General features: G+C 44.9%; 1 protein-coding gene across 2 annotated transcripts; it reads right to left on the bottom strand.

Annotated features, from left to right (window-relative positions):
* Positions 1 to 14: 14 nt before the first annotated feature.
* Positions 15 to 27,270, bottom strand: MINPP1 (multiple inositol-polyphosphate phosphatase 1). 2 transcript variants are annotated; one of them, XM_020974965.2, is made up of 5 exons: positions 26,628 to 27,254; positions 19,677 to 19,874; positions 14,097 to 14,194; positions 12,019 to 12,152; positions 15 to 4,384 (listed from the first exon to the last, which is right to left on the bottom strand). In XM_020974965.2, the coding sequence occupies exons 1-5, from the start codon at positions 27,226 to 27,228 to the stop codon at positions 3,988 to 3,990; spliced, it is 1,428 nt and encodes a 475-aa protein (XP_020830624.1). In that variant the 5' UTR covers positions 27,229 to 27,254; the 3' UTR covers positions 15 to 3,987. The 2 variants fall into 2 exon arrangements, with proteins under 2 accessions (XP_020830624.1, XP_078006837.1); XM_078150711.1 differs by lacking the exons at positions 12,019 to 12,152; positions 14,097 to 14,194 and having other exon boundaries at positions 4,167 to 4,384; positions 26,628 to 27,270.
* Positions 27,271 to 27,399: the final 129 nt, after the last annotated feature.

Consider the following 27,399-nt stretch of genomic DNA (forward strand, 5'->3'; position numbering starts at 1 on the left):
AAAAAACCCAACAGTCCAACATGAAACATTTATTTTCAAGCTTACACAATATAAAAGGCTGTAAATTCTAACCACTACAAATTACATACAAATAACAGCAAGTGCTCTAAAACCTTCCAGGTCTATAAGGTGATTTGGACCTCTGCAAAGTCCCAAATACTAAATTGGTCTAAAAATACAGACTTTCATTTTATTTTGAAGGCTAAACTTAAAGCTTAAACACAGAGTAAACGTCAAACAATTGTTATCTGCACAACAAATTCAAAGTATTAAACATGTGAAAAACAAAACAAGCCAAGCTTTGCTTTTTTGGTAAACAGTACATTGTATCCACTGTACATGACTCCAGCTCATTCCCAATCTTGCATTAGACAGAGATGAGGATAAATGACTACAAGGCATTGAGAGTACCAATGTCGTTTCCAAAAGCACAATGGTGAGTTTGCACTGTCATACTCAGGTCACTCTGATGCAGCGAGGCAATGGCATGCCTTCTTACAACCCCAGAGGTCACACTGATTTATCACCATTGATTTTCATCACAAAATTCTTTCATTTCAGTCATTTCCAACAGGAGGGAGAAATAGCACCACAGCCTAGAATCCCCCAAGTTTGCTACAACAGGAGCAGCTTCAGTAACAGCTATCATCTCACTGTTCCCCACCAAATATCTCAAGTGCTAACGAATGCAAGCACGCTATGTCATCCTACTGGATCCTCAGGTCAGACAACCTGTACAAAAATTTTACATTTTTTTTAACTCATTCTCTAAAAAGTAAGCATTTCTAAATTCACTTTAAAGATTTGAGACTGATTCAATTCAATACTCCCACCTAGTCAAGATCAGTGTAAAGCCCCAACTTCATACTTGGTCCAAGGATTTTTGGAAAAGCCAGAAGATCTGGAAAAGTTCCATTAAATAAAATCCCATTGGATCCCAAGTTGTCCATTTATTCTAAGACAAAATTACATTCATCCCCCCTTTCAGCATTTCTCCACTTGATTAAATTTACTGGCCAGTACAAAATTCACTGGATTTTTAATCATCCCTCCTAATCACAAAACATGCACCTCAGATGAAGTGGATTATTCTCATGAGTATTTTGGACCATCACCCTTCAGAAAAATCTCAGCTCCTGCCTGAAAATGCCATCCTTAGGACCTACTTCATCCATCATTTCTAAGCTGCACCAAGGCCTGCCGGCCTGGAAGCATTTCAGATTAGTGCATCAACAATCCACGGCCACTACTGGCTTTTCTATCGACCTTTAATGGCTGCACAGTGCTTCCACCATAACAGCCATGCGAGGAGGTAGGTGGTAGAACGCCCCTCAGCGAAGCTCATAGGACAGCCGTGACCCACCCGGAGTCACACAGACAAGGGTCAGAGCCAGCACCCAGACCTAGGGCCTCCCGTCTTGAGGTGCAATGCTCTTACACCACCAAGATGCTTCACTGAATAGTTCTATCGTTTGTTTACTTTGGAAAGTTAGAAAATACAGCATTTTCTTCTGAAACTCTTAATTTTTTTTTTAAAAAGCAGTTAGCACCCAAGTAAATAAAAACCCACCTCTCATCAGAATGTGTTTTAAGAGGTGCTGCTAACCACAAGGACATAAAAGTCGATGCAGGAGCAGATGTAGAAAGAGCTTTTAATTCTTTAACTTTCCCTGTTCCCCAAGCCAATACTAATAAAACTCCCTTTGAACAGAATTTTTGCTTTGGCCCTTGCTACGGGAAATATTACTGCTTACCCGAGTAATAGGTACTTTAACCTAACAAGCCTTCTCAATGGCTGAGGCTGCTCCCCTGCCCCAAATCCTGAGCCTCCATCAGCCCTGAGCACTCTGATGAATATGCAGCTGCAAGAGGCAGGGAAGGCATGCCCCGACCCAGGATGTGTGTGGGAAGCTGGGCGCAGAGAGCTCACACACACATACACAACACCCCACCTCACGGTCCACGGGCAAGTCTCAGTATTTTCCCAGAGGTAAACTGAGCTAATGCATGGAAAGGTAAACTCCATGTGCTCAGCACCGAGTAGGCATCAAATGCATGTGGAATTGACTTGACATGGCTCAACAGGTGACACACATGTGTACACACATTCGTGTACACACACATGGTCTGAATGTAGCGCAGGATTTTTATTTCATTAGAATAGGGAAGACTGTGTGGAAATACCCTCCATGAAGGCAAATCCACAGCTCTCTTTCAACATGCTCCCCCATCAGAATGTAAGTTCATTCTACGGAGGGGCAGTTTCCCTCTCCACTTGCATCTCTAGCCTGGCAGATTCTGGCTTTCCAAGACTTGACTAGAGCACTGAGAGGTCAGGTGACTTGTCCCGGGCCAGTATCAGGGCAAGGACTTCCAGACTCCAGGGCCAGCCGTCTAGAGCCCATGGCCCCGATTTCTCATCGAGAAGGACGCCAGACTGCAGGGAGAGAAGGCATGGGTGTGAGCGCACGTACACGTGTGTGTACTTGCATATCGACAAGACGGATTTCTTTGGATTTGTTCCCTCTCTTCTTAAAAACTAAAGATTTTCATTAACTGCCAGTTTAAATCAATCACGGTTTTCTGTACCAAACCAAGAATATTAACAAAATGTTCACAAAAAGCTGTTTCTCACTTGAAAAGCGTTTGTCAATAACGCGATGAAAAACATTTTTTTTAGCATGTAAGATATAATACCATTTAAGAAAACTGATCTTACGATATAGCGTCTGGTGTCTGACTCTTACTTCACCATTCCTCAACTATCTTCCTCCTTCCACCCCTTCAGTGTACAGACCAAAGAAGAGGAACACTGGCAAACGGACAGCCAAAAATCACACAGAATTCAGGGGACTTGATAATTCTTCACTTGACGTGAGTCATTATTGGCATCATTATTATTATCATAATCATCACTGCTGGGGCAGCTAGGTGGCGCAGTGGATAGAGCACCAACCCTGGATTCAGGAGGACCTGAGTTCAAATCTGGCCTCAGACACATGACACTTACTAGCCATGTGACCCTGGACAAGTCACTTAATCCCACTGCCTAGCCAAAAAAACCAAAACAAAACACAATCATCACCATTATTATCATTCTTACAAACACTTTCTCGGCACTTAGCACAGAGTTATAAATTCCAATACTAGTTCAAATGAAAGAAGCTGGGCTAGGCAAAAATATAGCCTTAATTTAAAATAAATTATTTCTGTCAATGAAAATCATGATGATAACAATGATAAATACTTTTTTGAGAGATGCAAAATAAAGAATAGAAGCAAAAAAGCTAATCAAAAGATTGAGGAGACTCATTCTGACCATCCTCTGCCTTCATTACTATAAATGTAAAACTAGCATCACATTAAAGGCCACAAAGCATTTCATTTCCAAAGCATCAACACACCATAGGGATACTAATAACAAACAATGCTTATTCCTAATTTTATGCAGGCCAAATGTCGTCTTAAATGATACATAAAATAAATGTTTAACATTTTAACGGCTCTGGATTGGAGAACAGTTAGCTGTCTTCCACAGAAAGTCGTAATTCCAGTTGACTGATTTTTTTTTCTGATTAAAGGCCTACTTACAGCAGGATGATTTTCCCTGCTTAAGACATGAGAGCACATCAGCAAATTCAGAGGAGCTGAGTTCCTGGAATGAATTGATTACTTTGGCATTTTCAAGTATCATTCTGAAATCAAATTTATAAGCCAGCACTGGATTACTAATAAAATTTGAAGTTATTTGTGTAAACATTTTCAGCATCAGATGTGGCCTAAGCCAAAAATTATGATTTTTTTTAAAAAACATTTTCATTGAGCTACCTTGGTACAAAATTATTTTCCACACACACACAAATTCCAGGTCCATAATAAAATTCTCTATGAAGTCAGAAATACTCAGGCTTTCTTGTCAGTAGGGTAGTGCCCGGCGACCCGGTCGTGCCAACATGGAATCCTTCCCTCTAGAACCAGGACAGTCACTCAGAGCTCATCAGACGTGATGTTGATATTTGGTAAGACACACTCTTGGTCCGAGTGGCAGCTCTGCAAGACGTCTTTATAGTGGTCCTTCAGCTCCTGATACACAGCGACAGTTCCTGGCGAGTGAACAAAAGGCAGTGGCTCTTCGTTCAGCAGCAGCTGCACCTGGTACTCCCTGGCAGGCGTCTCGGCATGCTCACAATGGTAAAGCACAAATATGAGATTGGCCGCGTAGGGTACAATGTGGCCGCTCCGGAACTGACGGTTCATTTGCTCCTTGTAATTGTAGGCAGTGAGGGGTTCTTTGTCCTTAAAATAGCCCATGAGAGAAAGCAGTGGCAGCAGCGTCTCTGCGTGTCCAAAGTGGAAGATGACTGGAGAAGAGATGGGCTGAGACCTGGAGAAAACAACATGAAAAATGATCAAGACCCTAAGGCCAGGAACAGTAATCAGCAGTTCCTGGTGTCTTTTCTCTTAATCCTACTTCAGACTCCCTGACCACTGACATTCAGCCACATGTGGAATATGGCAGTGACCAAATCCAAGTTGGACAGGAATTCAAAGGCTGCTACCCCAGCCAATGACAATAAGAATTCCTCCAATGATGTGCCAACAAATGGCTAGCCAGCCTTGGCAGGAAGACGTCCAGGGACCTCACTCACCCCCTCAGAGATAGCTCTGAGTGTCAGGAATCGATTCCTTCTCTCTCTCTAACTTCCAGCCACTACAGCTACTTCTTTCCTCTGGTGCCACAGAAAAGGAGAGCTTCCGCTGGGAGGCAGAGAGCTTGGCTTTGACTCTCACCTCACACAAATAATAGCTGTGGGGCCTTGGGCCTCAGTTTTCTCATCTATAAAAAGAAGAGATGGACCTAACGCCCTACAGAGGTGCTTTCCAGCTCTAAAGCTCTGAATCCTATAGCCCCAAGCCTTCTAGTCCAAGTCAAACAATCCTTGGACTTAGCAGTCTTGGCCCCGTCCCTTGGTACACTGGCTAGCTTACCAATATCTCTCCTAAAATGCCTCAAATTAACCAATATGACCAGTCTAGTAATCATGTCCATGTAACTGTGACTGTTCATTACATCACATTATATCCCTTTAACCATTAATTCTATAATCTTGTTAGAAACTGTTCAGGTCCGCTGTCCTATTGCAGAACAAAATATCAGGGGCACAGCTGCCTTTCTCCAGCCTACAACACCCCTCTTATCTTTCAAGGCCCTTCCACAAGTTCTGAGAGAAGGGCTCAGCAATCACACCTGCCAGCTCTCCCAGTACCTTTGGAGGCTCTTGATCAGGGCCTAGTGACAAACTTGAATGTGAGCTAAATGTTCTATTATTTCCTTGCTGATTTTCAGTTGGGCAACTCAGCTTGTCCTGTACTCTCCTCTCCTCTCACTGGACAGTGTTCTGCCCAAAGGAAGATAAATTTTGATGGCCGAAAACTATCTAGCTAACTTGGGGTTCACTGGCTAGATTTCTTTCTCAAAGACCGAGCCCTAAACCCTATTCACTCAGGATATCACAGATTAGATAACAATAGCTCCCGGCCCAAGCACTACTTCATGGTTATTTTTTGGGACCTCCTGGCTCAGAGTGAACATAAATAGTAACTGTTTCTCTTCTGGCCAGCAACCCTGAGGGTCTTCCCCTACCAGTTTAATTTTTTTTTTTTAAATTAAAGAGACCATCCCTTGACTCACTTCTTAAAGAGTCCTATTCACTGACTGGGCATTGCCTCATTCAGAATGAGAACTTGAAAAGACCTTAGCTTAAAAAGGCCAAGGTCTCTCACTGCAACCCAGGCCATCTCCAGTCGTCCTGATCGATATCTAGCCATCAGACCCAGATGGCTCTGGAGGAGAAAGTGAGGCTGGTGACCTTACACAGCCCTCCCTCACTCAAATCAAAGTCAGTTGCAAGTCATGTTATCATCTCCCTGACATCATGGTCCTCTTCGAGAACAAAGGACAAACCACCACAATTTTCAGCTACAGCTCCCCCTGTTGGCCATTTTTGTTCCAGACTTTCCAGTCCAAATTCCCTGTCTTTGCACTGGCTCTTGTCTAGGTCCAGAGTGCCCTCCCTCCTCAGCCACCCTCAGAGTCCCTCTCTTCCTTCCAAAAGTAGCTTGAAGCCTTTCCAGACGTGCCAATTGCTAATGCTGCCCCCTCCAAACTACCTTGTATTTTAACTTCTTTGTGTATAAGTTTATATTTATGTTGTCTCTCCAATAGAATGTAAGCTCCATGTAAGTAAAGGCTGTTTCATTCTTTGTAACTGTATCCCCAGAACAACAGTTTCCTCACCAGCCTTGCTTCATTCTGTTTGACATGATCCTCCACATAAGTCAATATGTATCTTGATACTCAGTCACTGAACACAAGTATGGGCATAAAAGCAAGATGGTGAAAACACTGGGAGACATGGTTAGGGACCAAGAAAGGGAAAAACCCACAAGTCTGCAGACTACTTGGATTCTTCACAACTGAATAAAAAGAAAACTGAGGAGAAACCAGACACTACTCAACCATAAATACCCCAACACTACTTCTGTTCCAAACCCTTCCAAAGCTCCTTGAATCCCTGTGACCCAGAAACATCCCCGTAAGGCACGTTCCTCAAGGAGATCGGACACAAAGTACCATAACATGCCAAGAGGCTCATGGAAGCTCCATCTGATAGCCAAGTACTAGAAGCAAAGTAGATGCCCACTATCTGGAAGAAGGCTAAGCAAATCAGGGCACGAGTGTAATGGCACATTACTGCAACCGAAGAAGGCAAAGACTGAAGAGTACAGAGAAGCAAAGGAAGGCAGGTGTGTCCCTAGGGATGCAGTATCCTGCATACACTGTCCTTTCTTACACTCTGTTACAAAAATAGCTTGCAGAGTGGTGGAGAAGTTAAGGATATATTTGGAAATGAAGGTGTTGTCAAAGCAAGATATCAATTAATAGAAAGATCCAGTTTTATTCCCCACAGAATAAAGCTCACATTCCTTGGCCATGCATTCCAAAGCATTCCTACCTCTATAAAATTAAGAATGGTCTTGGCACACATCAACAGGTGGCCATGACTTTGAAAGGAAGTATAGTGTCCAGGTTTTCTACAGATCCCACCTGCTGAGTCACACCTTCCGACTCCAAGGCTGGTCCTGAGGTCTGCTACAGCACACTGACCCTGCTACCAAAACACCTGCTCAAGCTGGAAGGGGCCTCCCACACACTCACGAGAGAGGAGGACACTGACAGCCAAGAAGTTCAGTGAGCATAGCAGTGTCAGACCCTGGGAGCGCAGGAGCCGTGCTTTCCACTGCTGATGCTCACAACAGATGAGGAAGCCCAGGCCATGAAGCTCCTTCCCTGCTGACTCTCCTGATGATGCTTGTTTGCCCCTCCCCTGGAGGGACCACTCCCACGGCTTGAACGCTCATCCCACAGGCCTCACATCTGCCTGGCGCTCTGCCCTTCAGACCCCCGCATTGCCATCTAACTGCTGCAATCTGCTCAGAACTCAGTGGGCCTTTTTAGTCTGTCCTTCAGCTGCATTCTCCTATGTAAGTCATCTCTAATCAGAAATGTGAGCAGAGATGGTGTGAGCAGGACACAGCTAAGCACGCATCAGCTATGTGATACAAGAAAAAATGAAGCCTTTCCAGGGTGTGGCCTGAGTAACTGAAAGGATCAGCTCCAAGTGGACATGGCTTCTCCAACAATCACAAACACTTATGTCCACCACACTTTCCAGGCTAAAGGCCATCTTTGGTGATACAATGGGACCAGCCCCTACAAGCCAGACAGCCCGCCCTTCCTTCAGCTCTCACAGCTAGAAATTTCAGAATAGCTTTGGTGGAGCTGAGACAGAATAGCAACCCTGTCTGGATTCAGACTACATGTGCCTGGAGCACAGGCCGGCCAAGTGCCTGAGGGGTAAACTCTCTGAGGGGGGGCTGCCTCTGTCTCCCTTCCCCCTCCCCCAGGAGGCCATGTGACCTCCCAAAGGGTGGAAGATTCTAGGCTTGCCATGGGGGAACAGAAGGTTATACCAGGCCTGAGGCGACCTTCACAAGAATCACAATAATAATAGTGGCATTTACACAGCAGTTTAAGGTTTGCAATGTGCCTGACATGTTACCTGTTTTGATAGAGGAGCCCGCAAAAGGACCACACATACGCTCTGTACATTTAAGTCCACCTTTCCCTGGATTCTCGATGCACTCATGGCTTGAAAGCATATTTGTTCTTTCTTCAAGTTTACTGCTGTGTTCGTGCCACACAAAGATGGAAAGATCACCGCCACTTTCTGAGGTCTCTTGTAACAAAGTGAAAGAGTTAAGTAAAACTACCAATCGCCTCATCCTGAAGGGCAGCAGTACTCCACATCAGCAGCCTCTCCTCGCTATTTGGTCAATTAACAGAATCTATTTTCTCTCCCTTTCACCCCTCACCACACGGAAAGGAAAAGAAAAAACATCTTCTTGCAAAAAATACACAGAGCCAAGCAAAACAAATCTGGCAGCTGGGGACACCACAGTGCCCAAACCACCAGGCCTGGAGCCAGGAAGACCTGAGTTCAAACCAGCCTCAGAGACTTACTAGCTGTGTGATCCTGGTAACCTGTCTGCCTCAGTTTCCTTATCTGTGAAATGAGAATAATAATAGCACCTACCTCCCAGGATTGTTGTAAGGATAGAAAGAGGTATCCATTAAAACACTAGCACAGAACCAGGCCCAGAGTAAGCAATTCTCCTCCCACACTGATGGTATACAAAACTATCTGTCTCCTCCTGCACCCTAAAGCCAGCACCTCTCTGCCATGGATAATAGTCCAGTGGAATCATGGTCAGTAGACTGATTTTTATACCCCTGTTACAGCTTTCAAGCTTTCTTGTTTTCCCAGTGCTGTTGCTACTGCATAAACTATTCTCCTGGTTCTGCTCATTTCGTTATTCATTAGGTTATAAAAGTCCTTAAAACTGTTCATTTTGGGATACTGATGTCACAATGTAAACTGGTCTTCTGGTTCTGTTGACTTCATGGGGTGGTCACCACACAGCCTACCCTACTCAAGTGTGGTAAAATGGTGCCCTAGAATGTGGTTTGGGGTATAAACTGTGAAATCTCAGACTTAAAATCTTAACACAATTTCCACAGGAGACGATTACTTCATCACAAAAGCTCTCTACTAGATTATTAAAAATTTGACTAAGAATGCTCTCCTAACCCTCCCAAGTCTCACGCATCAGGTGACTCCAGTGCCTGTAAGTTGGTCATATGCAAACCCACAGACAAGAAGGCGGTTTTCCCCTCCCGCCTTCCCTCCCCAAGAAGGATCCGGCCTGTCTTCCAGCCCGCTTCGGACAAGTCACCACAGCTGGTTCCTCTCTGCAGGCCCCATTTTCACTGTCAGTGCAGAGGAAGGCTCAGGCCAGAATCTCTGAGCAGCCAAAATGTGCCTTTGCCAACAACCCCCCCCACCCAACCACCCTTTACCCCCCACGATCCTTCCCACTTCCTGGAGCTCCAGTAAATGTTTGTGGAGTGAACGATCAGCCCCTTCATCACTAGCACCATTCTGTCTCCTGAAAGGGCCAAGTCCCTCCGCCACTCCACACCGACCGCATCGAGCGTCCACCCGGGAGGGCCTCATGCTCAGGTGCTCTGTGTTCCAAAGTCACCTCTCATTCACCTGAATCAAACCTCCTGCCCTATTAAATAATAAATTCTATAATGAAAAACAGCTGTTTTGAACCTTACAGTTCATCGCATCTGCCCCGCTCCCTCATCCTAATGCTGTTTTCTTGCATCTCAGTGCCTTACAATCTTTACAAATCAAACATATTACAAGTGACAATGGAGGCAGGCTTTTCTCATTGCTATAGCTCTTAGCAGACAGAAAAAAAAATTACCTGTCACCTCAGCACAGAGCAAAAGAGCACTGGGTTTGGCGCCAGAGGAACTAGATTCAAATCGTGGAGCTCTGTGTGACCTTAGGCGAACCTGGCCTCCCCGGGGCTGCGCTTCCTCATCTGTGAAAGGACAGGCCTGCAGGGGAAGAGCCTGGAGGCTGCCCAGGATTACACTCTTCCATGGAACGGCAGCTGCCTCTGGTTTCTTTCACGTCCCAGATAAAATGCCTCTTTCCTAATCCTCCTTCATGGGAGTGCCTTCCCAAACTCCCTCCTCCACAGAGCTCTCAGTAGCCCCAGGCAACCCACCTAAAGCACTAAACGGTAGAATACAGTAGTCCCTGACCTGCACTGCCAGAGGAGCTACCTGGACCGACAAAATCGATAACTGTTTTTAAAGCCCCTACTACGCACCAGACACAATGGATGCCTCATAAAGCCCAATCCTATAGGACGACAGGCTTGGACCTGGCAGGGCCTTACATTGTACAGATGAGGAAACTGAGCCCCAGGCAGGCTAACTATGGTGTTATGGCACTTCTGACCATTTTAAACTATTTTTCCAAGAAGCATTCCTGTTGAGCTAAAAAGTTAAGTGTCTTTTCATTTCACATGCATGTACATATTTTGTACATTTTTAAATAGCAGTGATGAAACACATCATCTTAGGTTTTAAGCCATTGTCCATGTAAAAAATTTAGCCTACAAAATGTGCCAATGGGATTCCATCCACCTAACTTCACTAAGCAACTTCAATGTGGGTCACTCGTATCTTTATTTCAACAAACTACACAAAAAAATCAAAGGCTCGCACACTATTTGCAAATCAAATTGCTCCTTCTTTGAGCACTCTGATGAGGCCATGTTTATTTACTCACTGCTCAAAGGCACAGGGCTTCATTGCTAGGTCACTGACAGATGGAGCTTTTGTACCAAACGTTGATTACATATGGTCTCTGGATTCAATCAGTCAATCCCCCATGACACAACAAAGAACACTGAAGCCGAAGCTGGGCCTGGACAGTGGGCACTGGTACAAGGAGGGCAAAGAGGTCAGTTTGGAGGCAGAGACAGCAAGGACCGTGGCCACCAGCACAATACACAGTTGGACAGGGAGGAGAATGGCAACGAAAGACTTCTCCACCTGTTTCAAGGCCCTCCTAAGAAGGGACAAAAGAGCGGGGACCCTCATCCACCAAAGCCTGGGCAAGCCACATTACTTTGTCTGTAAAATCTTCAGTCTCCTTAGCAGAAGGTTATTTTCTAAAAACATGACAGGGAGGAGACAGGGAAATGTGTTTTTCCCCTGTTTCTACAAGGCCAGAGGTTCTTTAAAAACAATCTTAAAAGGGGGCAGCTAGGTGGCACAGTGGGTAGAGTTCTGGCCTTGGAGTCAGGACGACATGAGTTCAAATACAGTCTCAGACACATGACACTTACTAGCTCTGTGACCCTGGGCAAGTCACTTAACCCCGACTGCCTCACCAAAAAGCAAATAATAACAATAATAATAATAATAATAATAATTAATAATAATTTTAAAAGAAAGGAAAAAATGAGTCAGAGGCCCCAGAACTGAATACTTCCTTAGCTACTCGCTCTCTGTGTGATTTTGGGCCACATCATTTAATATCTCTAGGACCTGATGACCTCTTGGAGTCCCTCCCAGCTCTAAGCCTGTGAGTGTGGGGTCTCTCATGTCTGTCTGTCTGTGTCTTTCTCTCTGTCTCTCCCTCCCTTCCTCTCCTTCTCCCCCCAGCTCCGCCATCTGTCTCTGTTCTCTCTCTGTCTCTCTGTATCAAACTCTGTCTCTATCTCTGTCTCTGTCCCTCTGGCTTCACAGTCTGAACTTGCTACCGACTGCTGTTAGTATGTGACCACCTAATAACCCCTAGGGGAGGAGCACGCATTTCATTTACACTGATCCCACAGGATTACCTAAGAAACTTCAAAGGTATCTAAATTTAAAATAAGAGGTCACAAATGCACATGGTTAAGGCTCGTTGTGACAGACACTTCAAAAAAAAAAAATCCCAAACATGAAACAAAAATAATCTCATCATAACGCCAGAGAAAGACTGACAATTACTGAGGCATTCCTTGTCTTTCAAATGGACTTACCTTTGTCTCTGTTCAACAGCTTCGTCCAAATGATGAAATATGTCCTGGAACAGGCTGCAGCTGGACCGACTGTTGATTGCATAGCCGTGTCCCCTTTTCCAATACTGCTTCAGGTCATTCAGGTATTCCAGCACCTGGAAGTGTACATTTTAAAAAGCTCTGCTCTATTTTTCAAGGTCGCAGTAACTCACTCCCCTCACAGAAGAGCCGCTAGCAGGCTCCTGAGTGGCACATCCACGTGACATGGCTAAGCTGCAGAGGCGTACTGAGGACAGGAGCTGCTGCCTCCCAAGGGGGGTCAAGGCTCTTTTCAAGACCCTCCTGGTAAGGGGCAGCTCCGTTCTGTTTCCCCTCAGGCCTGACTGCCAACCATGCTCTTTAAGGAGAACAATGATAGATCACATGAATTACAGTTATGGAATTAAATTGGACTTAGGATCGAAACAATATTAAAGTAACTACCACTAAGCCATGCCCGTCCAATTTGAGGTCAATAATTTAGCAAAATCCAGTGTGTAGCATGTCCCATCCTGAAACTCTCCAGTAAATTAGGTCAGCTGCCCCCAGGAGGATACTTCAGCACTCTACAATCATCTCTGGCACAGCCTGGAGTACAGAGAGGTGACAACCATTTGCAAAGCCAGACTCACAGAAACCAGCACGACAAAGAACATGCTGCTAGACATCACCAGCATGGGAAAGTAGGGAACACCAGAAAAACCTATTGATTTTGCAGTTAGAAAACTATCCACATGTTAGCTGCTGCTTCTGGCTTGGCCTTGCTCATCTCCCTTCTGTGCTAGTGACTTCTCTTCCTGCCTGAGGCAGGTGTGACTTGCCTGAAGCTGTTATATTCATAGCTAAGATCTAAATGCAAAGTAGTTACCTTATTCTTCCTTGAGAAGGGAACCTGTGATTTCATCAGCATAAGGTTCTTCTCAATGAGTAAACTCCTCCCACTGACACAGGAGAGCAGATTCTCGCAGCTCCTCACCTCAGGTCTCCCTGCCTCCCTGGCAAGCTCTCTGTCCACTCCCCGATGCTGCCTCTCACTTCTATAGTCTCCTAATGCAATCCAGCTATATTTGCTTTTAATATTTCAAAGCTCCCTGCTACTCACAGAAACCAAAATCCTCCAAAACCCGTAACAGACTACCTTCATGAATTGCTGTGGCCAAAAACAATCCGCCACCTGGTGGTGAACCAGTAAAGTTATACTATAGGTTACATGGGCTTTCATGGGCTGCCTTGAAAAACCACACATCCCTTTCTTATCCGTTGTTTCTGTGGGAAACTATGTTTTGAGTCCCAAATAACCATTTTACATATGAACAAAGGAAAAGGATCCACATGCACAAACATATTTATAGTAGCTCCTCTTGTGGTGGTAACTTAGGAGGAAGGGGGAGGGGTGTTTGTCCATCAATTGGGGAATGGTTGAACAAATCGTGGCAGGTGAGTGTAACAGAATACTCTTGTGCCATAAGAACTGATGAAAGAGGCAGTTTCAAAATAACTTGGGAAGACACAGATGAACTAATGCAGAAAAAAATGAGGAGTACAATTTATACAATAACAACATTGTAAAGATAAAAAAACTTGGAAAGATTAAGAATGTTGATCAACATAATGACCAAGATGATGAAGGCTGCTGCTCACCGCCTAACACTGAGGTGAAGCACTCACTGTAGAATGTGACAGATTTTGGGGACATGGCAAATGGGGTATGTTTTGCCTGACTATGCATATTAGTTACAAGGGGTTTGATTTTCTTCAATGGAGACATGAAAAAGAAAATAGATTTCTATTAATTTTTTAAAATGAACTCAAAGTTTTATTTAATAATTAATTTATCCAATTGTCAAGAGTAAGTCACATATTACTTTCATTTTAATCCCTATTTAGGAGATCCATTCAATCCTTCATGGAAAAGAAGCAGAAACACGCAGTTTTCTTTACCGGGACCCTGGGTTCCAAGCTCCCCAGCACTAAGTCATGCTTTCCCACAATGTCTCTCCTTTTAGAAGCTGTGCCTGATTGAATGCTGAGCGGCTAACACAGCTGCACTCTGCACTTACCTGAGCATCCTCTGTGTCAAAGACATCGCACCAGGGGGACTGAATGTCTCTAATAGCCAAGTCAAATGAGCAGGAAAAAAAGGCGACTTGGATTAAATCTGGTGAAAGAAAGCAAAATGTTCCAAGTTATAATTTCTATTAAAAAAAATAGCAGAAGGTCAATAGTCCTTTGTAAAATAAAGGTTGGATTTGGTCACTAAGGCTCCTTTCCTTCCAGTTCTGAAATTCTATGATTCTGTGAGTTGCACTAAAGCAAGACTTTTTTTTTTCTACCAGGGGTCAATAAAAAAATGAAAAGTTATTTTAAGGTCAAATTCAAGGCTAAAAACAAAAACACACCCAGCTTAATTTGGCTAATATTTAGGGTTTTAGTTTTTAATTATAATTATATACATACACACATATATGGGGGGGTGGGGAAGAGAAAGGAGAGAAAGGGGAGAGAGAGAGGGGGGAGAGAGGGGAGGAGGGAGGGAGAGAGGAGGAGAAGGTGGGGAGACCAGCTGGGAGGCTATTACAACAGGTCAAGTTTAGGTGAGGACCTTTATCAAGATGGTATCTGCAAAAATAGATATTTAGAAGATGGATCTGCCACTCCTCAAAGGAAGAAGGAGGAAGGATGATGGGAGAAGAAGGAACCCAATAACCAAGGTGAGGAGCAAGGGTGATTAAGAAAATGATGAAACAGCCATCAGGAATGAAAGTAAAAAAAAAAATTCAATTACTTAGTGTTCAATTACTAAGGAAGTTATAATACTGAAGATTTGCACCCTTTTCTGGCTTTTTTTTGGTTTGTTTCTAAGTTGTTGATCTACTGACAACTTATTTAGCATAATATGTGTATAATATATAGTTTAGGAGGAAAAAGAGCAACACTCAAGTTAACAGATTGTGCTATATGAGGTTTTTATTGTATGTGCTTACATTCCGGAAAAATAAAATCTAAGTACCAACATAGACATATCTATGCTATTCAGAATTATGGTGGAATGCCCCTGTATCTGGAACCTATTCTCTGGGCAAATTGCAACATTTCTGGACTTCAGGTTGCTCATTTCTAAATGGATTCTGGGAAGACCTGAAGTAGATATGCATTTATTGCACCCTAACTAGAGTTATTTCACTCATATTTACCAAATCCTCTTCACTTAAAGACTAAAGCAAAGGGAACGAATTCCCTCCACCATTTCTACGGATGATTCTAGTTCTCAAATTCTATGACCAGTGAAGATGTAGAATCATGTCTGGTATTTCTTCATACAATAAAGGTTTTTATTCATCCAGCTGGTACTGGATTAAATTCAACCTCAAGGGAGAAAATGTCACCAAGGCACTTATTAATTGCCTTACAGCAATTTACAGATGTGTCAGCTCTTGCAAATGCTCTTTTTATAGTTAACAATGATCCTTTCTCTCAAAAACATGACCGTTTTTATATTTACAATGGGTTCTTTATATATCCAGGTAGAATTCCATTTAAAGAACAAAATGATAACCTAGAGCTCTATGTAATAAAGATCTCTTGGGGCAGCTAGGTGGCGCAGTGGATAGAGCGCTGGCCCTGGAGTCAGGAGGACCTAAGTTCAAATCCATCCTCAGACACATAACACTCACTAGCCGTGTGACTCTGAGCAAGTCACTTAATCCCTACTGCCTCGCCAAAAAAAAAAAAAGGATCTCTCCATTCACAAGGTCATAGTTAAAATTAATGCTACTTTGCTATGATTTTTAAAAGAAAAATTCTGTGTAAGAAGCTCTTCCCCATATAGTAGTCAATCTCTTCAATAACGATATTGCACTTTCAACATATTGCCATATTTCAATTCCTAAACAACAGTTAAACTTTGAAAAAAATTTCAGAGGGCTATAGAGGAGAGAGGGATGGTGTCTTCCTGTTCTGAGAGGGCAAAGAGTGCTCCCTTCTGGGAAAGGGGAGCTAAAGAATATCATGCGCATCGGCAGTGTTCAGCTCAAATAGAAACAGAGGGATACATAAATAAGCATCCAATCTGTGGCCCCCTGTTTTCTTAAGAAATCACACATTAACACTGTCTGTGTTCAACTGCATTATTACTTACTTAATTAAGCATTTCTCAATCCCACTGAGACCCGGTTCAGGCGCACTGCAAGCTGAGGGGTCGTAAGCCCTGATGAAGACAACAGGGTTCTGCCAGCGCTACACGTAGCGGGCATTAGTGGATGATGGCCTTCTGTATCTGAAATGCTGTTTCTAGGCCAGAGAGCATCGTGCCACCTGCTGCTGTGGCCAGAAGAGCTCCTCTTTTGATGAACCAGGTTAGTCAGACTGTCCACAGACTGTCCTGGGGATGCTATCTGTGCTTCTCAAAGTGTGGAGGCCTTGCGGGGGTGGTTCAGGCCCTCCTAGCACAGGCTCGGAGACTCCCAGGCTGCTGCATCACAACGAGGGAGGCTCTGGAGCATGACTTTAATGGAGAACTGTCACAACTATCATCTCATTACTGGAGGGATTGCCCACTCCAATGAGACCATATAATAAATAACAGGGCTTCGGGTTTGGGTTTTGTATTTTGACCCTTGTGATGATTTCATCAGTACAGAGAAATTCCAGTGAAGAAATCCCCTGGACTAGGGCCAGCTGGCACCCACTGTGCAATTTATACCCTCAGAGAGCAGCCTGAGGCACTAAGAGGATGACCGTCCAGCGTCACATGCCAGTCTGGGGCAGTCGACAGAAAGCTTCCTGGAAGTCGGAGAGACATCCGGGCTGAGTGACACTGCGTAGGAATAAGAGTAATAAATAATAACAGCTCACACGCTGAAAGACCACCAACCTCGGAATTGATTCCAGTGAGATTTTAGGAAGGTCCCAAGGTCTTAGGAGAGTACAAAATTTAACGGAAGGGAAGGGGCAAGAGGATTAGGAACGAGGAGAGGGAGTTCTCAGAACTAGGGGGTGCTGGTGGTGAGGAAGGATGGCACACACAACTCCAGGACATTCTAAGCACAGGAGCAAGCAGCAGCTAACGAGGGGGAACTAGGCCCTCCGAAATTCCTTTACTGAACTGCTCAGTAAGAATCATATCAATGATGCGCAAATGAGTGCCTCATCAAAGTGATTTCCAAATATTTTATTTTCTTAAGGGCAAAGAGATCCCTCCTACTTTTTTTTTATACCCTTTGCTTAGCAAACCTAAAATTTCACCCTTGTAACAAATTCCAAATTAGATGAGAATAATTACACTGACTGCCAAGCACTTGTTTGTAGTTGGGAATTCATTTGTCCCTCAGAGAGAACACCAGTTTCCTCATGTTACTCTTCAGGACTCCAGAGTCATGACAGAAAAGCCCTAAGAGGCAAACTTCAGCAAACAGTCCAAACCTGACTCTCCTCTATTTCTCCCCAAAGCAGCCGCACAGGTGACCTACGCCGAGTTCAAATCCAATAACCTTTTACTGGGCTCTCACCCTCCTCGTCTTTTCTGAAGCGACTGACTGTGCTGACCGCTGCCCTTTCTTTGATCCTCTCCATTTCCTTCCTTCCCAGAGTCTTCACTCTTTGACCTATTTCTACACCTTTGCTGACTCTGCTCTCCTCCACCCCCTTCAAGGGTCTGCACCTATCCCAGCTCCCCTCTGCTTTTTCTCTTGGAGACCTCATCTACTCATGTGGACTGAATTATCACCTACATACAAATCTATGTCTCCTGCTACAGCTACAGTCAGATAGCTCTCTTGGCAGGTCCCACTGGCATCTCAAACAAACTGGGCCAACAGTGAACTCCTCTGGCCTCCTGACCCATACCTGCTCCTCCCCCAAGCTCCAGCTCATCTCCAAATCAGTCACTACCATTTCTACTTCCCAAACCTCTCTCACCCATGCCCTCTCCCTTTCACTTCTCTAGCCACGCCCAGTGCAGATCCTCTTCACTGCTCACTCCGCTCATCTTATCACTGCCTAACCACTCTTCCTGCCTCTGGTTCCCCCTCCCCCAACCCATACTGTCCCCTCCTGCTCAAATCACTGTTTTAATCTACCACTCTGCTCAGAATATTTCTCTACTCCACAACATGTGGTGAGGTCTCACTGCCAATCACGCTATGAACACCTTTTAAACAGCCAACTTTTCTGGCCTACCTTCATGGGCTCCCGCCATCTTCCATGCCTGGCATGGACCATCCTCCCCATGTCTAACTAGTGCAATCTTTCCTTTCCTCCAAGGCCTGGCTCAGGTGCCACCACCTCCAGGCAGCCTTCCCACATTCCCCTGGCTGAAAGTACATCTCTCTCTCCTCATTTTTCTCACAGCATTTTATCTGGACCTCACCTGTGCACTTAGCATAAACCCTCCCCCCATCAATGATGGCCCTAACATTTAGCTATTCATACCTGCCCATAACCTTGTCATCTCCAACTTCTCCCTCTGCTCTAATCCATCTGACCAATCAATTACCAAATTCCATTTCCCAAGTCACTCGTGAAGACCCTCGCTCTTCCCACCTCTGGCTTTGGGGACCCACAAATATCACCACAGCCCAAATGCTAAGCTCCTCCCACCTGTGCTATTTTGAAAGCCTCTTAACAGACATCACTGCCTCTAGTCTCTTCTCGCATTAACCTATCCAACATACCATAGCAAATCAGGTGGTCTGATATGTATTGCTTACAAAAGACCCAACTGCTTAATGTGGCACTCACAGACTTCAATCTTCTCTCCTACTACTCCCCCTTATATACTCTAACTGGATCACTACCCATACCCCAACCATCCCACCCTTTCCTGTCTCCACAGCCTTACAAAGGCACTTTCTCACATGAGCGTACCCATTCTGCACTCCCCTCCCCCATCACTCCCTCCCTGTAGCCTCATCCCATTTCATATTCTCCATGTCCATTTGTAACATCCTAACCCTCTGTGCTGCACTTACATGTATCCATGTCTCCTTGATAGAATTTACCCTCCTTAGGCAAGGACTATCTTATTTATCTTTGTATCTCCCTGGGCACCCACAACAGTGGACTGCATAAATAAGGGTTCAATAGATGTTTGTTAAGTGAATGGAAAAATGCTCTTTCCCAAGGCTACTTGCTGTCAAAAAGTACCTTCCATAAATATAAATGTCCACAAAAATTAAGATCTAAGATTCTAAATATGAGGTACATAACTGAACCTCTAGGGCACAAAATATATTTACTTTCAGGTTCTTTAGCAGGATCAATCCTGAATCCCACCTGTAGTCCCAGGTACCAAGGAAGCTCAGGCTAAAGGATCTCTTGACCTTTGGAGTTCTGAGCCAGAGTGGGTCACACCAATGCAGACAGGACAAAGTTCAGCAGCTTAACATTAATATAGTGAGGGGCCAGGGGCAGAGGGAAGTTGCTCAGGGTGAAAATAGACCAACTCCTGCGACAATCAGTTCTGAAATCTCTGGTGAGTAGCTCCTGAACTTCCAGCCTAGGAAAGATCCAAAAATCCAGTCTTCTAAAATGAATGAGTGAATGAAAAAAATAGGATTAACACCGTAGGTTTCCTTGCTCATTACAAGGAAGTAACATTATTCGCTATTTAAAATACAAATAAATATAAAAAGGTACCTTACCTGCATTTAAATCACTTATTGGCACCTGCAAAATAGCTGCAACTTTTTTAATAATTTTCTGCATTTCTGGTCCATTTTTGAAGGCTTCTACCTGATGAAGAGCTGAATCATTCTTTTCCACCTCAGCTAGGAACTTTTCACAATGATCAAAAAACCTCATAAGTTTATCATTTATCTCAGGTGGCCCAAACTCCACATCTGAAAGAGAAAATAAAAAAAAAAGTTTTACAGCAAGGTACTGACACTTGAAATAATAATTTGGGAAACATTACTCAAATAATATTTAGTCTCAGTGCAGACAGTAAAAGCCAATAACTTATTAATTTGAATACCTGTATTAAGTATTCACTGATGATAGTAGAGCCCAAGAAGGCTCAGAAACCTAACTGTCCCTCCATTTGTCATCACTGTGATTTATTTATTCATCTGGTACAAAAGACAGAAAAAAGTGTAGTGTTTCTGGAGTGCACTGAGATCGCATAAGATGTGCTCTCTTTCAAGAGACAGACAGACAGTCCCATACAAATCTTATCTTGGTGTCTCAGCACGGCATAGAGATGAAGTTCTGAAGAGTGTGACAGGCTATCTGAGCAGGCAGGGCCTGCTGTTCTAGTGTGGCACTCCAGATGGGGCACCATCACCAGAGATGACTCACTTTTCCCAGTTGCCAGAAATTCTAAGGCAGTGACTGGCTATTACTGATAGCCTCAAAGACAAAGATGATATAAAAATATTAATTCATTCCAGCTAAAATTAATATTAACTTCATTTCTGACAACAAGGAAAGATCTCAAACCTTTAACTGGCTACAAGGATGCTGAGTAGTTCTCAAGAAATAACAGATTTCTTTCAATAAAAATAACAAAATTTTCCTTAAAATGATTTCTTTTTCTATCAAGGTTAAGGGGGGAAAGAAAGATAGCCTAGCCATCCAGATCTCAAAATGTATCATAAAGGGGTAATCACCAAAACAATCTGGTCCTGGCTAGGAAATAAAGTGAAGAATAAGTGGAATAGATTAGGTACCCAATGGCCATAGTAAAATAGTGTTTGATAAACCCAAACATCAAAGCTTTTGGAAAAAGAACCCAATATCTGACAACTGCTAGAAAAAATGGAAGATATTACGGCATAAACTAGGTATAGACCAACATCTCACACAAACCACCCACCAAGATAAGGTCAAAATGGACACAAGCTTTAGACATAAAGGTGATACCATAAATAAATTAGGGGATCATGGACTAGTTTACTGTCAGATCAATAAATAAGGGAAGGATTTATGACCAAAAAAGAGATAGCATTACATGGTGTAAAATGGATAATTTTGATTACATTAAATTACAAAAGCTTTGTACAAACAAAACCAATGCAATCAAGATTAGAAGGAAAGCAGAAGACTGGGGGAAATTTTTTACAGCAAGTGTCTCTGATAAAGGTCTCATTTCTCAAATATATAGAGAAATGAGTCAAATTTATAAGAATACAAGTCATTCCCCAACCGAAAAATGGTCAATGGATAGCAGTTTTCAGATGAAGAAATCAAAACTACCCGTAGTCATATGAAAAAATGCTCTATATCACTATTGACTAGAGAAATACAAACAAAAACAACTCTGAGGTACCATTTCACACCTTTCAGATTGACTAATATGATAGAAATAGAAAATGATAAATGTTGGAGAGGATGGGGGGAAACTGGGACATTAATGCACTGTTGGCAGAGTTGTGAATTGATCCAACCATTCTAGAGAACAACCTGGAACTATGCCCAAAGGTGTAAAAAACCCTTTGACCCAGCAATACCACTACTAAGTCTGCATCGCAAAGAGATTTTTAAAAAAGAAAGAAAGAAAAGGACCTATTTGTACAAGGGTATTTGTAGCAGCTCTTTTTGTGGTGGCAAAGAATTGAAAACCGAAAGGATGGCCATCAGTTGGGAATCACTGAAAAAGTTGTGGTATATTGACTGTGATGAAATACCCTGTGCTATAAGAAATGATGAGCAGGATGCTCGTGAAACCCAAAAGACTTACATGAACTGATGCAAAGTGAAGTAAGCAGAACCAAGAGAATACTATCCATAGTAACAGCAATGTTGTATGACCATCAATTGGGAATGACTTAGCTATTACCAGCTATACAAAGATCCAAGACAATTCTGAAGGGCCTGTGATGAAAAATGCTATCCACCTCGAGAGAAATAACTGGTGGAATGTAAATACAGATTGAAGCATGTTGTTTTGTTTTTACCTTATTTTTCTTGCTGTTTTTTTATCTGTGTTTTCTTTTGCAACATGAGTAATATGGCAATATGTTTTACACGACTGCACATGAATAACCTTTATCAAAGTTCTTGCCTCCTGAATGAGGGGGGAGGGGAAGATTCAAGAGAACCTGGAACCAAAATTTTAAAAAATGAATGTTAAAAATTGTTTTTGGGGCAGCTAGGTGGCACAGTGAATCGAGCTCTGGCCTTGGAATCAAGAGGACCTGAGTTCAAATCCAGCCTCAGACATTTAACACTTACTGTGTGACCCTGGGCAGGTCACTTAACCTTGATGGCCTCACCAAAAAAAGAAAAAGAAAGAAAAAAATTGTTTTTACATGTAATTGGAAAAAAATTTTTTAAAGAAATCTGGGGAAAAAAAGCTTTCTTTTTCTATGTTCACGAGACTGGATTTCCCATGAAAATTATATTGAAACTTTAATAGTATAAATAAATGAAAGAAAAAGCACCTTAAAGCACTTACAAGGTACAGGTACAAAAATATAAAAGCAAGACTCCCCAGCTCTGAAAGAGCTTCCAGCCTCTAGCGGAATGGGGGCCAGGAAAGGGTGAGCAAAAGGAAGGCTAGTGGGTGGATCATAGGTCCAAAGCATTATGGATTTAGTGCTGGAAGGTGCCTTAGAAGCCATCAAGTACAACATTCTCCCTCTACAGATAGCAAATTAACTCCTAGAGACCATCAGTTAATAAACGCTTTTTATGTGCCAGGCACTATGCTAAGCTCCAATGACATAAAGATAAGCAAAAAGAATAAATTTAGTGACTTGAGTCCTTGCCCTCCTGCCTTGTCAAACTCTTTCTTGTGGAAATCCAGTAAGCCAACTGACTCCATCTTCGGACTCAACTCTGGAGCTAGCTCAGTTCCCTTTCTATTCAATTATAGGTCTAGTCCAACTTCCGTTTTGTGAGAAAACTTTATTCAATTATAGGAGCTGTGAGAAAACTTTATTGCATTCTTTGAACTCAGCCCTGCATGGTTAGAAAGCTGGACTAGAAACCTGGTAAGATCCAAAGACTGTTGTAATGAGTTCTCTAACAACAGTACATCTCAAGCAATCCCTATGTCTTATCTGAAAATCTGCCTGTACTGGTCAATCAGTCACTGTTTTCGTGTTCCTCTGATTGTTCACAAACACTTGGGGGCTCAGAATACCTCTCCTCCTCCCGACTTGTAAAGTCCCTAATCTTTCCTCCAATTAGAAGTCAGATGACTTAGTCTTGCATCCTGCTTTCTAAGTGTTCTGTCCTCCCCTGTCTTTGGTGTCCAGTGCCAAGCTGAGGAGGCCTGGTTCCAATTTGTTTGGCAATTGGCACACATTGCAATAAAGTGATACACTCTGAAGCTCAAACCTTTGTTTCCTCAATTATTTCAGATTTCATCTTAGGTGACTCCCAGCCTTCCCACATCCTCCACCTTTCCTCCTATTCACATGCTGGAGAAAATCACAAAACCATCTGCTCTGGGCCTCTGAAGCAGCACTATCCCACTCCCCACCAAATCTTGTCATCTCCCTGCCCCGCCCCCTCAGCAGAGGGCCTCATAACCACCAAAATATCCTGAGACCTTTGGATGACAACTCACTCTTTGTCCCTTCTCCTTGCCAAGGAAAACCCCTCTCCATGCATCCTTGATCCCATCCCATCCTGTCTTCTATCGTTCCTCCACAAAACAGCAATGTCTTCCTATCCTGCAACCTACAACACGTCCATGGCTTCGCCAACTTTATAAAAGCCTCTGGATCTGACCACTGCCTTCTTCTACCTCCTCTCCTCTCCATAACTCCTTGAGAGGGCCTTCAGTGCCTCCACATCTTTTCCTCACTTTCTTAGCTCTCAGCAGTCTGGCTTCCAACCATATCATTCAACTGAAACTGCTTTCCCAAAGTTACTGCCAAGCACTGTGCTAAACACCAGAATTATAAAGAACAGCCAAAAACATTCAGGGCTTAGTTTAACTGGAGAGACAACATGCAAACAACTGTGTCCACACAAGAGAGATAACTGCACAAACTGGACATAATCAACAGAGGGATGGCACTAAGCTTGAGTAAGGCTTCTTGCAGAGGGTGGGACCTCGTGTGAATCTTAAAGGAAGCCAGGAGGTGGCAACAAGAGAGTTCCACGGAGGGGGGACAACTACCGAAAATGCCTGGAGCTTCGGGATGGAGTGTCTTGTGTGAGGAACAAGGGGGCCAGGGTCACTGGATCACAGAATGGGTGTGAGGGGTGGGAGTGGAAAATGGGAAGAGGTATGAAGAGAAAAGTAGGAAAGACTCAGGTTGTGAAAGCTTTAAAGGCCAGAGGATTTTTTATTTAACCCTGGAAGTAACAGGGAGCCACTGAAATGTATTGAATAGTAGGGTGACATGTTGAGACCTGAAGTTCAGGAAGATCACTTTGACAGCTAAGTGGATAATGGACCACAGGGGGAGATCACTGAGACAGAGATCAATCAGAAAGTCATTGCAGAGGTGTACAGGAATCTACCCTGACCTACCGGAAGACAGAAGGGGAAGAGGATAAGAGAAGGGGGTGACGACTGAGGGGAGGCAGATTAGGGAAAGGGATATTCATAATGCACACTGTCTTGGGGTGGGGGAGGGGTGGGATGGGGAGAAAATTTGGAACTCAAAATCTTATGGAAATGAATGTTGAAAACTAAAATAATTAATTTAGAAATTTTTTTTTAAAAAGTCATTGCAGGAGGTAATAAGGGCAGGCACCAGTGTGGCAGCTGAGTGGAGAAAGGGATGTGTAAGAAACAGAAGAAGAAAGGATGAGGACCTTTCAGCAGAAGGCTGAACCCATGACCCTGGCCTCACAGTCCATTAGCTTACTGAGCTAGCCAGCTGAAACCACAAAAACGGCAGTTTTTCAAGGCAATGGCAGTTTCTAAATCTACAGGGTGGAGGACCAAACATTGGAACAGCATGATAAGACACATCATTCTCCATTCAGACCTCTTAGAGCCAATAAAATTAGCAAAGTATAAAGGCAGAACATGGTAGATAAGGTAAAGAGGTGAACTGTAGTCGCTGCTGAAGTGTTAAGAGAACACCAAAAAAACACTAAAGAGTCAGGAGTAGGAATTAATATACATCCAGGAAAGATGAGGAAGGTGGTATAAGCATTAGCCACATAATGATTTGGTTCAAGTAAAATGACAAATGCACTGAAATTGGGTTTCCATCCCAGCTCCTCTACCTAATAATGGTGTGGCCTGAGGCAGGTGACTTCACACTTTGAGATTTAGTTTCTACATCTGTAAAATGAGGTTAACAGTAGCACTAAACTCTTCAGCCTTACATGAAGGCCCTCCATTCTGGCTCCAATATCCTTTCTCATGCTTATTCATGTCACTCTTGTCAGACCCCTCACCAGGAGAAGTACCTGGTGAAACAGTCCTCAAGGACTACATAACCATGCCATGATTACAACATACAAGCAGAGACCATCTTCCTGTAAGAAGTGGCGAGGAAACATGCAATGCTAAAAAGGCTGACCCAATAACAGAGTAAAATCGTTCATCACAAGTCCAAGATGCTCTATGAAGAATTTCTGGAACACTGACAAAATCTGAGAAGATCAAAATAGGTGGATGGGAAGTAGGCTATGTGTGTGTGATCGAGGCCTAGGTGGATGGGATCATAGATTTAAACTTTATTATCACTACTACTAATCAACTTCCCAAGCTTCAGCTTCCTCATCTGTAAAATGGAGATGACCACATCATTAACTAGGACCCAGGTGGGTGAGATCATAGGTCCAAAGTCTATAATTACTACCACTAATCTTCCTGAGCCTTGGTTTTCTCATCTGTAAAATGCAGGTGATCACATGAATAACTACTTATGGCACTGCCTTCTCAAAACAAGTTTATGAATCAGGCAGCATATTTTCACAGCATCATGTAAGTGAATTACCCTAAGTTTACAAAAGGATTAGAGGTTACTTAGCCAAGGTTACAAAGTGAATGTAAAGTCTTAAGCCCAGGCTCCACTTGCACACAGCCTCGCTCCCTCCACAGGGCCTGCTCTAGAGCTAAGGTTTTAATAACTGTTTTTAATAGGACTGCATTCTTGGTCATCCTACACGTTTTATTTTGTTCACTTAAAAATAGGATTCCAGGGGTCCTGGAGACTTCCTGAGCCCGCCAAAGGAGACAGACAGACAGACAGACAGACAGACAGACAGACAGACAGACACACACACACACACACACACACACACACACACACACGCCGTGATCTAGAGAGCTGGAAAGCACCTCCGAGCTCCTCAATTCCCCCAACTTCACGTCGGACACCGGAGACCGGCGGGGGAGGGCGACACCGGTCAGTGACAGCCCAGGGGCGGGAAGGTCGCTGTGAAGCGCAGGCCTGGGCGGACCTTAGCTAGAGCCCCGGAGAACCGCGGGCAAGGCCAGGACCGGGCCGGTGCCCGTGTCCGCGTCTGTCCCGGCCAGCCCGGCGTCCTCGGCACACGAGCCCTCAGTGGCCGGTCCCGGCCTCGCTCGGCCCTCGGTGAACTGAAGCATCTCCCGGCCGGCGCGAGGGTCTGAGGAAGCCGGCCACCCCGGATGCCCCGCCGCCGGTCCCGGGGCCGCCGTCCCCCCGCCCAAGGTCGCGGAGGGGGAGGGGAGGGAGGAGCGGCCGCCCTACCTGCCGGCTCGGGCTCCGGGCGGCCCGGGTGCAGCTGCGCCCAGAGGCCCCGTGCGAAGGCCACGGCGCTGTCCACGCAGCGCGGCTTGGAGCTGGACACGAGGCGCACGCGGGCCAGGCCGGCGCGGCCCAGCAGCGGCGGGAAGCGCGCGGCCAGGCGGGCGGCCAGCTGGCGCATGTCGCGCCGGCCCTTGTCCACCAGCTGCCCGTCCATCCAGTCCTCGTAGGCCAGCGGCCAGCGCGCCAGCGCGCCCGCCAGGCCCGGCCCCGGCGGCCCGGCGCGGAGCAGCAGCCCGTGCAGCGCCCGCAGGCGGCCCACCTGCTTGGCCGTGGGGTAGCGGGTGCCGTGGCGCACCAGGGCCACGAGCTGCAGCGGCGCGCACGACCCCGCGGGGCCCAGCCCCGGCCCCGGCCGCGGCCTCGCCACATCCTCGTAGCGGCTCTTGGTGCCGAAGTACGCGCTCAGCGCCGACGCGCGGCCCGCGGGCGCCCGCTCCGCCAGGGCGCAGGCCGCCACGCAGGCGAGCAGGACGGCGGCGCCCGGGACCCCGAGCCCCCAGCGCAGCAGCAGCCGCCGCTGCCGCCGCCTCAGGGGGAGCATCGCGACCGGCCTCGATCCGCCGCACCGCCACTTCCGCGGGGCGGGGCGGGCCTTCCGGGCCCGGGGCCAACCGGCTCCGCCTTGGGCTACACAGGCGCGGCTGCTGGCGCAGGCGCAGAGGCGGACGCGGGCGGCCCGAGATCTGCGGCGTTAGCCCCGCCCCCCGAGAGC

The sequence above is a fragment of the Phascolarctos cinereus genome, unplaced genomic scaffold, assembly GCF_003287225.1.
Source record: "Phascolarctos cinereus isolate Bilbo 61053 unplaced genomic scaffold, phaCin_HiC Scaffold_3;HRSCAF=262, whole genome shotgun sequence".
In the NCBI taxonomy this organism is placed as follows: Eukaryota; Metazoa; Chordata; class Mammalia; order Diprotodontia; family Phascolarctidae; genus Phascolarctos; species Phascolarctos cinereus.

Coding starts and splice junctions, on each gene's coding strand:
- MINPP1 (XM_020974965.2), bottom strand. CDS start 27,228: ATGCTCCCCCTGAGGCGGCGGCAGCGGCGGCTGCTGCTGCGCTGGGGG. Junction 14,195..19,676: donor AATAAGTGATTTAAATGCAG/GTAAGGTACCTT, acceptor TTCTTTCACCAG/ATTTAATCCAAGTCGCCTTT. Junction 4,385..12,018: donor GCTGTTGAACAGAGACAAAG/GTAAGTCCATTT, acceptor TGTTTTCTCCAG/GTCTCAGCCCATCTCTTCTC.